This window comes from Bos indicus, chromosome 8 (assembly GCF_029378745.1).
Source record: "Bos indicus isolate NIAB-ARS_2022 breed Sahiwal x Tharparkar chromosome 8, NIAB-ARS_B.indTharparkar_mat_pri_1.0, whole genome shotgun sequence".
NCBI classification, from domain to species: domain Eukaryota; kingdom Metazoa; phylum Chordata; class Mammalia; order Artiodactyla; family Bovidae; genus Bos; species Bos indicus.
The window spans coordinates 81,220,166-81,233,183 of NC_091767.1; the positions used below are offsets into that span (position 1 = coordinate 81,220,166).

The 13,018-nt window shown below is 38.5% G+C and overlaps 1 protein-coding gene across 19 annotated transcripts in view; it reads left to right on the top strand.

Moving 5' to 3' along the window:
• The window catches only part of AOPEP (aminopeptidase O (putative)), a 422,437-nt gene that overhangs the window by 65,731 nt on the left and 343,688 nt on the right, over positions 1-13,018 (top strand). For 18 of the 19 annotated variants that reach the window (XR_011567945.1, XR_011567946.1, XM_070794246.1 and 15 more), the window contains one exon: positions 3,220-4,128. The exons of the other annotated variant lie outside the window; for it this stretch is intronic. Coding sequence is in view for 16 of the 18 variants with exons in the window: in XM_070794246.1 (XP_070650347.1) it covers positions 3,353-4,128 (776 nt within the window). In the remaining 2 variants the exon portion in view is untranslated. The remainder of the gene's footprint in view (positions 1-3,219; positions 4,129-13,018) is intronic. 19 annotated transcript variants of the gene reach the window in all.

Consider the following 13,018-nt stretch of genomic DNA (forward strand, 5'->3'; position numbering starts at 1 on the left):
GTGTTCTAATTAACATTGTTACACTTGCCAAGATATGGAAGCCATGTAAATGTCCATCAACAGATGAATAGATGTGGTGTGTGTGTATGTATGTATGTATGTATCTATCTATCTATATGAAAAGACAGTCTACTGAATGGGAGAAAGTGTGGTGTATATATATGTACACAATGGAGTACTATGAAGCAATAGAAAAGAATAAAAATTTTGCCATTTGTAGCAACATGGATGAACTTTGAGGGTATAATTCTAGGTGAAATGTCAGACAGAGAATGACAAATACTGTCAGAGATCACTTATATGTAGAATCTGAAAAAATCAACAAGCTAGTAAATATAACAACAAAAAAAGCAGACTCATGGATATAGAGAACAAATTGGTGGTTATGGGTGGGGAGAGGGAAGGGGAAGGGGCACATAAGGGTAAAGGAGTAAGAGGTACAAACTATTTTGTATAAAATAGTCTACAAGGATATATTGTACAATATAAGGAATATAGCCAATATTTTATAATAACTATAAATGGAGTATAACCTCTAGAAATTGTGAGTCACTGTGTTATACACCTATAGCTTATATATAATATTTTTAATCAAATGCACTTCAGTTTTTTAAAAATCTCATAAAGAGGACCAGAAGATTTCCAGTTAGGGTGACAGACAAAGTGGCATTAACAGTCTTGGATGGACAGGGCTCTAAGGTAGCCTAGGGATAGCCACCAGGGACAAAAGTGGTGAAAACCACTCTACACAACATATTTTATTGTTAAATTATATTAACTTTCACATTGGGACTCTATTATTAGATAATAAATGGTTTTATCTATATTATTACAAATTCTAATGTATTCTTTTTCAAATTTAATAGTTTAGACAGCCACCAAGTTAACCCTTTTCTTAGTTGATTCAGAGTTTTCCTTATGTGTGTCCAGGAATTTTTTAATTAAACAAAAAACAATGTTTTAATAGCCCAATCAACAAAATAGTACATTATAGCAACTCCAAAATCCAGCAGGGTCAAGTTTTAACAATCTGTTGTTTCTAATTACATAAATATAGCCAGTAGCTTTACTGAAGTTTATTATAAATAATATGACAATTTCAGTTCTCACACTGAAAGGAAAATACCCTAGCTTATTTCCTTTGCCCATTGACTTTCCTAGGACTAAAGTGTGTGCCATGCATGTGTGCTAAGTCGCTTCAGTCGTGTCTGACTCTGTGTGACCCTATGGACTGTAGCCCACCAGGCTCCTCTGTCCATGGGATTCTCCAGGCAAGAATACTGGAGTGGGTTGCCATGCCGTCCTCCAGGGGATCTTCCAAACCCAGGGATCAAACTGTTTCTTCTGTGGCTCCTGCATTGCAGATGGGTTCTTTACCACTAACAGCACCTACAGGTTCTTTACCACTAGCAGCACCTGGGAGCCCAGAGTGTGTGCCAGCTTCTCCATAAAGTGATCTCAGACTATTCTTTTACATCCCTGATTACTCTCGGTTCTTATCATTCTAAAAGTCAAAGTGTATATGAACACTCATAGTTTGGTGGGGGGAGGAGGGGAGAGAAGGGAGCAGGAAGGGTTTCAGGAGGCAACTGCACTTAAACTATGTGGAGGGAGAATAGATTTGGGAGATGGATATGGAAGGTGGGAGCCAGGAGCACTCCAGGCATGACATAGTAGTCCAGAAAGCATGGAGGTAGGGTGTCAGGTCATCTTTAGGGAGCAGTGGATTGAGCAGGCCTTTATTTTTTGGCCACACCATTGAGTCCTGTGGAATCTTAGTTACCTGACCAAGGACCGAACCGGAGGCCCCTGCAGTGGAAGCTTGGAATCTTAACCACTGGACCACCAGAGGAGTCCTGAGTATGCCCTTTGACTAGAGGACAAGGATTTGAAGGGGGTGTGGTCTCCATGACAAGGAAAATAGCTTGAAACTAGACTGTACAAGTCTGCCAGAAGCCAGATCCTTTTAAGGCTAGGTGAGATTTTGATGAGGAAATAGCTTGTAGGGAGGTAGAAAATGAAAATTCAATAGGTTTAATTGTTGAAATAAGATTCTAGAAGGAAAGGAAATAATCTAGGAGATTAGCAGATAAAGTTAGAAGGAAAGTGAGGAGGACTTAAACAATAAAAAGGGAGGGCTCAATTTTAGTTGAAAAGTCAAACAAGTAATGTTGTTTTGTAGTTGATGAAAGAATACCTCTTGATATTTAGAAATACAAAAGTGATTTTAAGTAAATCTGCTTTGTCAGAGTTTTCATTTCCTTTCCTCTGCCATTTTTTTTTTTCATTTTTTGGTTAAAATATGTTGAAAGAAATTAGGTACACAACAGGGACTGAAATAATTTAAAATAATTTTTCTTTTAGTTGGATTGCTGTTCTAAAATAAGACTACATTTTGATTCAGAACTTTTACGAAGAACTTGGGTATTTTATTACAACATCTGTTTCTACATTTTAATTTCTTTCTTTCCTTTTATAGGTATTTGCATACTTTTTTTTTTTTTTCCAATGAGAAGACCTTTTTGTTTGCCACAAGAAGGCTATTATCCAGAATGTTAATGGGTTTTCAGCTATTAAGATGTAATGATATACCTTGAGTATTTAACTATAAATTTGAAAAATCTCTGTGAACAATCTCAAAGGAATACTTCGAATGCACTCCTGGTAAATTGGCTCATTTTCCTGTAATTTACTGGAAGTGCTGATATGAGAATAGTCCTAATGTGAAAAGTACATTAATCCCTGGAGTTACATTGTATGTATTAAATTATTATTCTCAAAGAATAAAACGTATGAGGCCATTTAGCCTTCATTCACATCTGTTACTTAGAATCACAGTAGAAAAACAATCACTTTTTTTCTGATGCACAAAATTAAAAATACATTTAATATCTTTTAAAACAAGAGGTGCAGTGATGCTCAGTTACATTTTTGCCCAACAGTCGTTCTTTTCCAAGACAAGGACTGTTCTACAATAGTTAGGAACATGATTCTTCTGGTTTTGTGGAGGCCTCTTTTATTCCACTGATAACTGAAATATTTTTAGAAATCCATAATGTAGTTTGATGTCAGCCAAAAAGATTAGTCTGCCTTGTAGCCATGAGCTTCTACTACACTGTGGAATTATTTAAGGAGGTAATCAACTTGCAGAAGCAGCAGTTGCAGGAGCAAAGGATCTTATTTGGGATTTTGTCTGATTGTGTTTTTCTTCTTTACCAGGGGATGAAAGTTGTGGAACCCCAGTTTGTGACATCAGGTGTTTTTTGGAAAGCAGCCATTTATGACTCTGGAAGACTGGGACTAATAGGAAGCCCCTTCTGAGATTTTACCAAAATTCTTGAACAGTACTACCATGGACAAAAAGCTGGATCCCTCTCGAGATGACCTGCCTCTCGTGGCCAACACCAGCCACATACTTGTGAAACACTATGTACTGGATTTAGATGTGGATTTTGAAAGTCAAGTCATTGAAGGCACCATAGTGCTTTTCCTCGAGTCTGGAAACAGATTCAAGAAACGGAGTAGTTCCACCGAGGTAGCCTGCCCATCAGAGTCAAATGAAGCCTGCAAATTTAGGATGCCTGAACCCTGCCAGATTCCTGTGACAAATACAAAGACCTTCTCATCTAAAATAGGATATAATGATTTTGTAATCTGTGGTAAAGGTGAAAAAGATACTTCTGGTAAAGATGGTAACCATGACAACCAGGAACAGGCTTCTGGGATTTCTAGCTCAAAGTACTGCTGTGACACAGGGAATCATGGGAGTGAGGAATTTTTGCTAGTGTTGGACTGCTGTGATTTATCTGTGTTAAAGGTTGAGGAGGTGGATGTTGCTGCTGTGCCAGGTATTGAAAAATTTACAAGGTCTCCCAAGCTCAGGAATCAGATTGTACATGAACTCATGGCTCTGCCTGCAGATCGTTGGAGGGAGCAGTTAGACTATTACGCTCGCTGCAGCCAGGCTCCTGGCTGTGGGGAACTCCTATTTGACACTGACACTTGGAGCTTACAGATCAGGAAGACAGGGGCTCAGACAGCTACTGACTTTCCTCATGCCATAAGGATACAATACAGAACCAAACCCCAGGGGCGATCAGTTACATGGACCTCAGACCAGAGTGGCAGGTAGGTTATCTGGGTACTCCGCAGTTCCCTGGTCTTTAATCTTACACACTGGGAGATGAACCTTTGCAAAGATGCTCCTCTTTATTCTGTGGCATTACCCATCTAACCTTAAGTCCTTCGACCCTCAGGGAAACAGGTAAACTCCCAGGCATGCTGAACTCTTAATAGGATTACTTCCCTGAAGATGAAAAAGATTACTTTATTAAGCCCCTGTATTTCTGAGTTAGGAGACTGAAAGTCAGATTTAATGGTTAAATCTCAAGCCTAGCTCTCTGTTGAGATCTCTGCTAGCAACTTCCAGTACTGTAGATGGAAACGATATGTGTCTTTGAGCAAATATTTTCCCAAAGTTCCTTCATATTCCCCCGAGGGAATAAATAGTTGCTGTGTTGGGTTGGTGTGAATTCTGGCAAAGTGCTTCCAAATAAAGCCAGCTCTGCTTTGTGACTTTCTTACTGTATCCATCTCTTGGCAGCTATGCCTCCGTGGACTTCATCAGTTATTATATAAAGTGAGCCCTCAACGCACTGGGGAGATCTGTTTCTGAGGAGTGTGACAGTCAGTCCTGCTGAGTTGACACTTGCTTCTTTGGCTGTGATTCTGGGTATTTGACACCAAGGGGACTCCTGATTTTATGTGTGGAGAGGCAGAATTGATGAAACGTCAGTGTTCGGGGGAGTATATAGGCAATTCTTTTCTTCTCTTCCTCCAGCAGTTTAGGGTTTTTAGAATTTGAGAATTTTCAAGTCAAACTTTATTGATTCCTCATTATTTTACCTATTTATTTGTGCTAATGTACTGTGAATCAATACAGTAATTATTGCAGGGCTTAGTTGGAAGAATGTTTCTCTCTGTGAGCATGTTTTTGAAGTGCCTTCTTATATAGCAGAGGACTCCCTTAATGAAGGCAGTGGTCTAGATAAATTGCTTACATCTCTCCCGTAACTCACCCCCCTCAAAAAACCCTTTCAGATTATATTTTTTTAAAGCATCACCTTGAGTTTGAGCTCTCATTATCCCACTCCTTGCCTCCAGTCTTACCTCCTGCTCTGGTCTCTCTCCCTGCTCAGAATGAGTTCACTTCCTGTCTTATTTCTGCTAGAATCTGAGGCAGCCTTTGGGATAGGGCAGGGTAGTGCAAATTTACATCAGTAGAAAAGCATAGTGATTTGTTTATAGAATTACTTACTGAATATTCTTGGGAGTCTGTGAAGGAAAGAAATAGATGTTCTTATTGTATCTTTAAATTTTTTGGAAATTATTAAAGATGAGCTTTTAATAAGATTTAACAATATACTGTCTCTGAATATTTAACTAGGAAATTCTAGTTTTCATACTTCCAGATATTTCATTTTTGAATTAGAGTAATGGCGAAGAAGAAACTATTGACAGTATTTGGAAGAAATACTCATTCATGGTCTCAAACATAACTTTCTTCTCTGTGTTTACTACAGAGACTAGACTTGTGAATTACATTACATATGAAGTGTTGAGTAGGAATGAGTTGTTGATAAATGCTAGTTTCCTTAAAAAAACTCTCAAAAGGTCCTTGGGCACATTTTACTCCTGAAAGTTTGACTTGAATTTACTCTTGATGTCTCCTTTTCTGAATATTCAATAAATACATGATCCAGCAAGAGTTTAAACTGTATCCTTGGAAGTCTGTAATTATATGTTAGTAAATAAATGACATTTATGGAGTCTTACAGAGATAATAAATTTGTTTTTTAAACCTTAAAAGATTTTTCCTCCCTTCTTTTTTCTTTTTTTGGGGGAATTTTATTACAGTCACAATGAATCTTCCGTGAATGGTCACTAAATTCTCCCACATGTTTAAGAATAAATCTAGGTATATACTGGTAACTATTTGGATACTGTAAGGACTTAAAATGTCCAAGGATTCCAGGTTGCTAGATAGAAATAATTTCTTGTTAGTAATCACCAGGGTTTCAAATTAAAGTAGTGGTTAAATTTTTACCATTGAATGGCAGAATACTATCAACTACTATAAATTTTTAGTCTGGATGAGAAACTTTTTATTCTCATTTTACAAGTAGGAATATTCTATAAAGTTACTGAAAGCTCCTAGAAAAATCTATGTCTTAATTGTGTAAAGGAGCTGTGTTTCTTTTAATTTTTACCATGTCCCTTATTGTAAGCAAAGATTTCAATACATTTTAAAAAAATGAATTATATTAGCTTTCAAAAATTTTCCATTTTTAAGCAGATACTAGACAGAAATTTAAGAAAAACTCTAACCTTGTACCTGTCCTTTCAAGTTCCAACAGTGGCTTCTCCCCTTCCCACTCTCATTCTACACCTTGTTGAGAATTTTCAATTGCTTAGTCATTTTGGACCCTATGACCCCATGGACTGCAGCATGCCAGGCTTCCCTGTCCTTCACTATCTCCTGGAGTTTGTTCAAACTCATGTCCATTGAATTGGTAATGCCATCTAACCACCTCATCCTCTATTGTCCCCTTTTCCTCCTGTCTTCAATCTTTTGGAGCATCAGGGTCTTTTCCAAGGAGGCAGCTCCTTGCATCAGGTGGCCAAAGTATTGGAGCTTCAGCGTCAGTTCTTCCAATGCATAGTCAGGGTTGATTTCCTTTAGGATTGACTGGTTTGTTGAGAATAAAATTTGTTATTTTGTTTGATAATATGTAAATAAATAATCACTTAGGAGGTCAGAGGATCCCAGGAGGAAATTATAAAATGTGACGGAACAATCTAGCTATATTAAAAATGTATGAAACAATCTCATTGAAGAGAGTAGAGGGGAAAATGTGCTGACCTAAGTAACTTTAGAATGAGTTGAATCTGTAAGGCTGAAAGCAAAAGGAACTGTAGATAATTACTGCACTATAGTTGATAGAGTTGTTTCCCATGGGAATACAGGTTAACAATTCTGGTACCACTCTACATGTATACTGGAATTGAGTAATTTAGTAAATGGATGCAGATGATGGGAGCCAGGTTTCTCACTGTTGAAGTGGGAGTTTACAGATGAGCAAGGGGAAGAGGATAGAATGATTCATGTGGAAATGGATTAGAATGGGAGACATCACTATGAACTCACGTTTAGCATAGTACAGATACAGATGGTTGCATGTAGAAATAATTATACATATGGGGTGTTAGCAAGCGTTAGCATACACACATGTATTTCCTTGTTTCTCATCTGAGTGGGTTTAGAAGCAGTGAGTACTCCCTGGTGCCCAGATCTTGGTTTCTAATATCATGCTCCAGTGAAGGAACCAGAGTTCTTGGAGAAATGGCTGGGGCTAGAGCAGGAAACATAAAAGATGTAGCATCTATTGTGCCAGAAAATAAGGAAATGCTCTAACAACAGCAATAAGAACCTGGAATTGCATGAGTGTATTAAAGTCCAAGGACTCATCTGAAAGAACTCCTAGTGACCAAAACTAAGCAACAAAGTAAAATAGTTTTAGATGATAACCCAAAGTTTAAAATAAATATTCATGAGTCCATACTAATATAAAAAAGTGATTGACTTAAATAAGCAAATGGGGAGAATGGCCAAATCCATGGTGCAGATGTCCAAGTTACATAGAAACTCTGCCCTCAAGAAGGTAGAACATAATTCCTCCCTCCTTAAGTGAGGACTATTCATAATGACTTCCTTCCAAAGAGGACGGTATGGAAAGAAGGAGAAAGTAAATTTTCATTAGTGAAACCTGACAAACATGACCTCTGCAAGGAGATCAAAGCTGACATCAACACTGATGAGTCATGTTGATAGTATGTGATGAAAATAGCATCTTTGATCTTCCTCCTCAAAACCCATAGCCCCGATCTAACCAAGAGAAAATATCAGATAAATCAGACTTTTAACAAAATACCTGACCAGTACTCCTCAAAACTCTCAAAGCCAACATAAGTAAAGTCTTCAGAAACTATCACAATCAATAGAAGCCTAAAGAGACATGATGATTAAAATTAATGTAGTATTCTAGAATAGAAAAGTATATAAAGGATTTTTTTTAAAGAGAGAACTAAGGAAATCAGCAAAATCTGAACTTTAGTTAATAATAATGTGTCAACTGTGACAAATATACTAATGTAAGTTGTAGGGAAAACTGAGTATGGAATATATGGGAAGTCTGTGTTTTATCTTTGTAGTTTTAAAAACACATCTAGGGACTTCCTGATGCTCCAGTGGTTTAGAGTCTGCCTTCCAATGCAGGGGATGCTCAGGGAATTAAGATCCCTGCTCAGGGAACTAAGATCCCACATGCCATGGGGCAACTAAGCCAGCATACCCCCAATAAAACATCTCAGATGCTGCAACTAAGATCTGAAGCAGCCAAAAATAAATAAATATTTAAAAATAAATCTAAAACTGATAAAAAAGTCATCAAAAATAAATTTCAAATTTGAAAAAATAATCCTCTTTCCACCCTGAAATTCCCCTTTCCTAAGAGCTGTCACCCCATTTTCTTATCAAGTAGCAATGTTTTCTAGATGGGAACTGAAAATATATTTGCCGCTGTAAAAGAGTATTTCTTTTCTGTCATTGTCAATAACTTACTCTCCCTCATTGTTATTCTAGTTCTAAGATGAAATAGTTGGAAATATAAAAACTATATTTTCCTACTTTCTTTCAACCATTGTGGAGTTCTGGCTTCTCTCGAATCTACTTGCTCTTTCTTGCCTCCATCATTCAGATACTAGATTTTAAATGACCTTTAAAAATGACTGATAAAACAAACACATACATAACAATATGATACATGCTTCTTGGAAAAAGTACTTACTTTTGTGTGGTGTGTGAGTATGTGTGCCCTTTAAAAATACTTAGATGAGAACTGGAGCCATTATTGTTGCTAAGCTAGATAAGAAGAAGACAATATCTTTTTGATTCTAGAGCCTCAGCATACTTTAGAAAAAAAAACTTTAAAAAATGGAAACCTTTATTCAAAGTTTATGTGTTTCCTGCATTTTTTCATTTCAGTGAATAAAATGTTATTTAAAATCAAAGCATTCTTTCTGGTAATTCATTCCTTTTCCCCTTTGGATCACTGAGATAGTTGTGGAACCAGCCAAGTGGTCTAGGAGATCTTGCTTAAGCTGATGACATCACTGAATGAGTTGAATGGAGGGGAAATCCAGTTAAATATAGGAAATTTATTTTAGAAGCAACAATTATTTGGTCATTGTTTAAAATATCTGACTAGGAAAATACATTATAACTTAAAATCATAATAAAATTAAAAATTTCCTTAATCACTATGATGTTGCTTTGTTTTAGATAAAGTCAGAATGATGTTGGCAAAATACTAAGGAGAGAATGATTTTTAAAAATTATATTTATTGTTCAGGTATTGGACCAAAGAAGATGTAGACCTTTGGAATATTTTTAGTTTAACATCAAAATCAGATGTTAATACATGTCCCCCTCACACACACATACAATAAAATAGTTTCATTTTTTTTGTATCTCACTATACAGTTTTAAAATTAAAAGAATGAACAGAAGATATTTTAGAAGCAACTTCAGGTCTAAAATGAACATTTCTGTAATTAATACCTTTTTTCTCCCCTATTTGCTTCAAGAAACCAATATAAAATTCATGAAAACTGAAGGGGAAATACACATTAATTCTATAATATCATTGTATAACTACAACAACAATCAAACAACAATAACAAGACATGAATAACCAAAATCAACAAAAAATAACAAATAAAAATGACCTATAACCAAAAGTGTGGAGAGTTGAAAAGAATCTAGAAGGTGAGAGCCAAGAGACCCGAGTACTCAAAAGGTAGGCTGCCAACTAGCTGTGTGACTTCAGAGAAGTCATTTTACATCTCTGGAGCTTAATTTCCTCATGTGTAAAATGAGAAAATTCCATGAGAGGATCTCCAAATGTTTTCCATACATAAAATCCTATACCCATAAGGGGCTTCCAGATGAGAAGCACTGTCTTTGCCTTTACAAACAGCTCGCTAGCTTTGCACCCAAAACATCTCTGTTGAAGAAGAGGTGAGTTTCTGACTCAAAGCCCCTTTTAGTCCAGTCCATTTTGACTATACCAGAATCTATCCAAGTCAAACCAGTATTCTCGTTGTACTCATTATATATGTTCAGTATGATTGATGAGTATGATTGGTGAGTCCTGGTTTTGGTGATCACACTGTGAAGAAGAATGATAATACAGAAGGGATGTGTGTGAGAGAGAGAGATTGTGTGTGTGGGAGGTGTGTGTATGTGTGTAGAGATGAGAGAGGAAGGTAAGGGGGCAGTTCTGGTTGACACTTCATGTTTTAGTAGTCTGGCTCTTGGTTTTTATGTCACAGAAAGCAAGAGGGTTGCTTACCTACAACGGAAACTAACTTAGGTTTAACGAGAACATGGAGCCATAAAAAAAGGTCAGGGGCAGGAAGGAGAACAGGAAAAAAGGAATCAGAGGAGTCCTGAAGACTTTGTAACTGGGAAGTTACAGAGAATCTGAAATATTCTGAAATATGAAGTATTTGAAAATCTGAAATATGACAGAATGTGAATCACCAACCTGTCATACCTGTGGCCTCCTGGCCTCCAGTGACCAGATCAGTGCCTCAGTGCGGAAAAACATCGAATCAAGCCACACCACAGCGGCAGCGGGCTCATCACCTCCCGTCTGTTGAAGCCACCTTCTCCCCAGTTGTTCATCTGTGATAATCAAGTCTCTGAAAATGGGTGATTTTTATGGAAAGTAGTATTTTAAAACTAAAAATAACTCCCTTTCACTCCAACTGCGAAAAGAAAAAATAAAGAAAATATATGGGTTGAGCCTATTCCCTACAAGTTGTAAAGATGGCTTCCCCTCAAAAAAGATAAGCAAACGTATTTAGTTGACATCATAGTCCATTTCCATTTGGGCTGCTATAACAAAATACTGCAGAGAGAATGGTTTATAAACAACAGAACTTAATTTATCACAGTTCTGGAGGCTAAAAGGCTGAGATGAGGGTGCCAGCGTGGTCAGGTCCTGGTGAAGGCCCTCTTTTGTGTTGCTGTGACCTTACCTGGTGGAAGGGGCCAGGAAGCTCTGTCTAGCCTCTTTTATAAAGGCATCAATCTCATTCATGAGGGCTCCACCCTCATGACCTGAGCACCTCCCAACGACCCCACCTCCTAATACCAACACTTTGGACACTAAGATTGCAACATATGAATTTGGACAGACACGTTCAGACCAGCAGCACAGTGTATCTCCTCTTCATTTGACTGTTCTGAGAATACACAAACATGTAATAAGAAGCTGAAATAATTGTTATTCTGACCGGTTCTTAGTTTAGTTCTTTAATGGCAACAAGCCATGGCCTGGCTGTCACCCCCTATCTTACCCTGTTTTCTTTCTCATTTTCAGTTGTTTTCTCCCATTCCCGCAACTCCTGTACAGTTAATCTGGGCTCCCCAAGGGGTCTTCCATGTGGGTGGGTATCCCAGCGCATGTGGGATGAGCCCTGGTAGGAGAGTTTCCCTTTTCATATTGGAAGGAATTGTTCAGTTGGGAAATAATGATGTTTATAAACATCAGAGAATTGCAGGCTTGTACCTAAACATCTATCCCATAGGCATTTTAGCAACATGGCCGAGGTGCAAGGCTGTGCTTGCTGAATAAACACAGCTGCATATATTTCAGTGATCACACATCCAGATAACTGCAGAGCATGTTTATAAATGCACATAGATTTTCATCCCCTCCTGGGACACAGTGGGTAGGGAAGAGGAAGGGTGGGGAATGTGTGTGTGTGACAAGAGTCATCACAGAGTATGATTTTTCAGACTCCATGAAGACCTCCTATCCACCCATTCTCTACTTTCTGTCAGATGCCCAAAATTCCACCACTAGACTTTTACCCGGGGGTTAAAGATTTCATCCCTCTTAAAATGTAGTTACTTGACTTTAGATTGCTTTGGACATTTGCACCGTGATGTGCGACATGCATAGGCTTATCAGATTGTAAAAGCTCAAAAAGCCATCCGTTATAAAGTCACAGGCACTTGGTCTGGATGTATTGGGGAGGGAGGAGTGAGCTGAGAAAAAGAAGAAAAGACCAAGAAGGAAGTACACTGAGCATGGAGAGAATGTACATTTTCAAGGAATTTTACCTAGGATTGTTTTCCTGTTTGTTTTTAAAATTTATTTCTGTTTTTTTGGCCGCACTAGGTCTTCGTTGCTGCATGCCGGTTTTCTCTAGTTGGGGTGTGCGGGCTTTTCGTTGTAGTGATTTGGGTCACACAGGCCACCCCGATACAGTGTGGGAGGGGCCTCCACAGGGGTGTGAATGCCTGGAGCAGGAGTCACTGGGGCTGTCTTGAGAGCTGGCTGCTTCAGGGAGGCCTTCCCTTTCTTCTCCTTCTGCAGTGAATCGCGGAGTCTTTCTGATCCGTCCTCTGCACTGTTTTCTCACATGTGCACCTGTGCACGCTAAGCCACTTCAGTTGTGTCCGACTCTTTGTGACTGTAGCCCCCAGGCTCCTCTGTCCGTGGGATTCTTCAGGCAAGAATACTGGAATGAGTTGCCATGTCCTCCTCCACGGGATCTTCCCAACCTAGGGATCGAACCTGCGTCTTTTATGTCTCCTGCATTGGCAGGCGTATTCTTTACCACTGGCGCCACCTGGGAAGCCCCTTCTCACATGTGACCTCATCTCAAATCTGATAGTTTCTTCTGGAAAGTGATATGGAGGCTGTGGAGGAAGGCTTAGGGACCTCATACCTAAGGGCACAGGTGGAATGCATAATAATATGCCAGCAGGGCCTCCAACCCAAACTTACAGGGAGAAGAAAAGCAAATGTCCTGGCAAGCCAGTCTTTTGAGGAGAATTTGCTCCGTGTGCAGACAAGGGAAGAGCTGTAACACCAGAGTCACC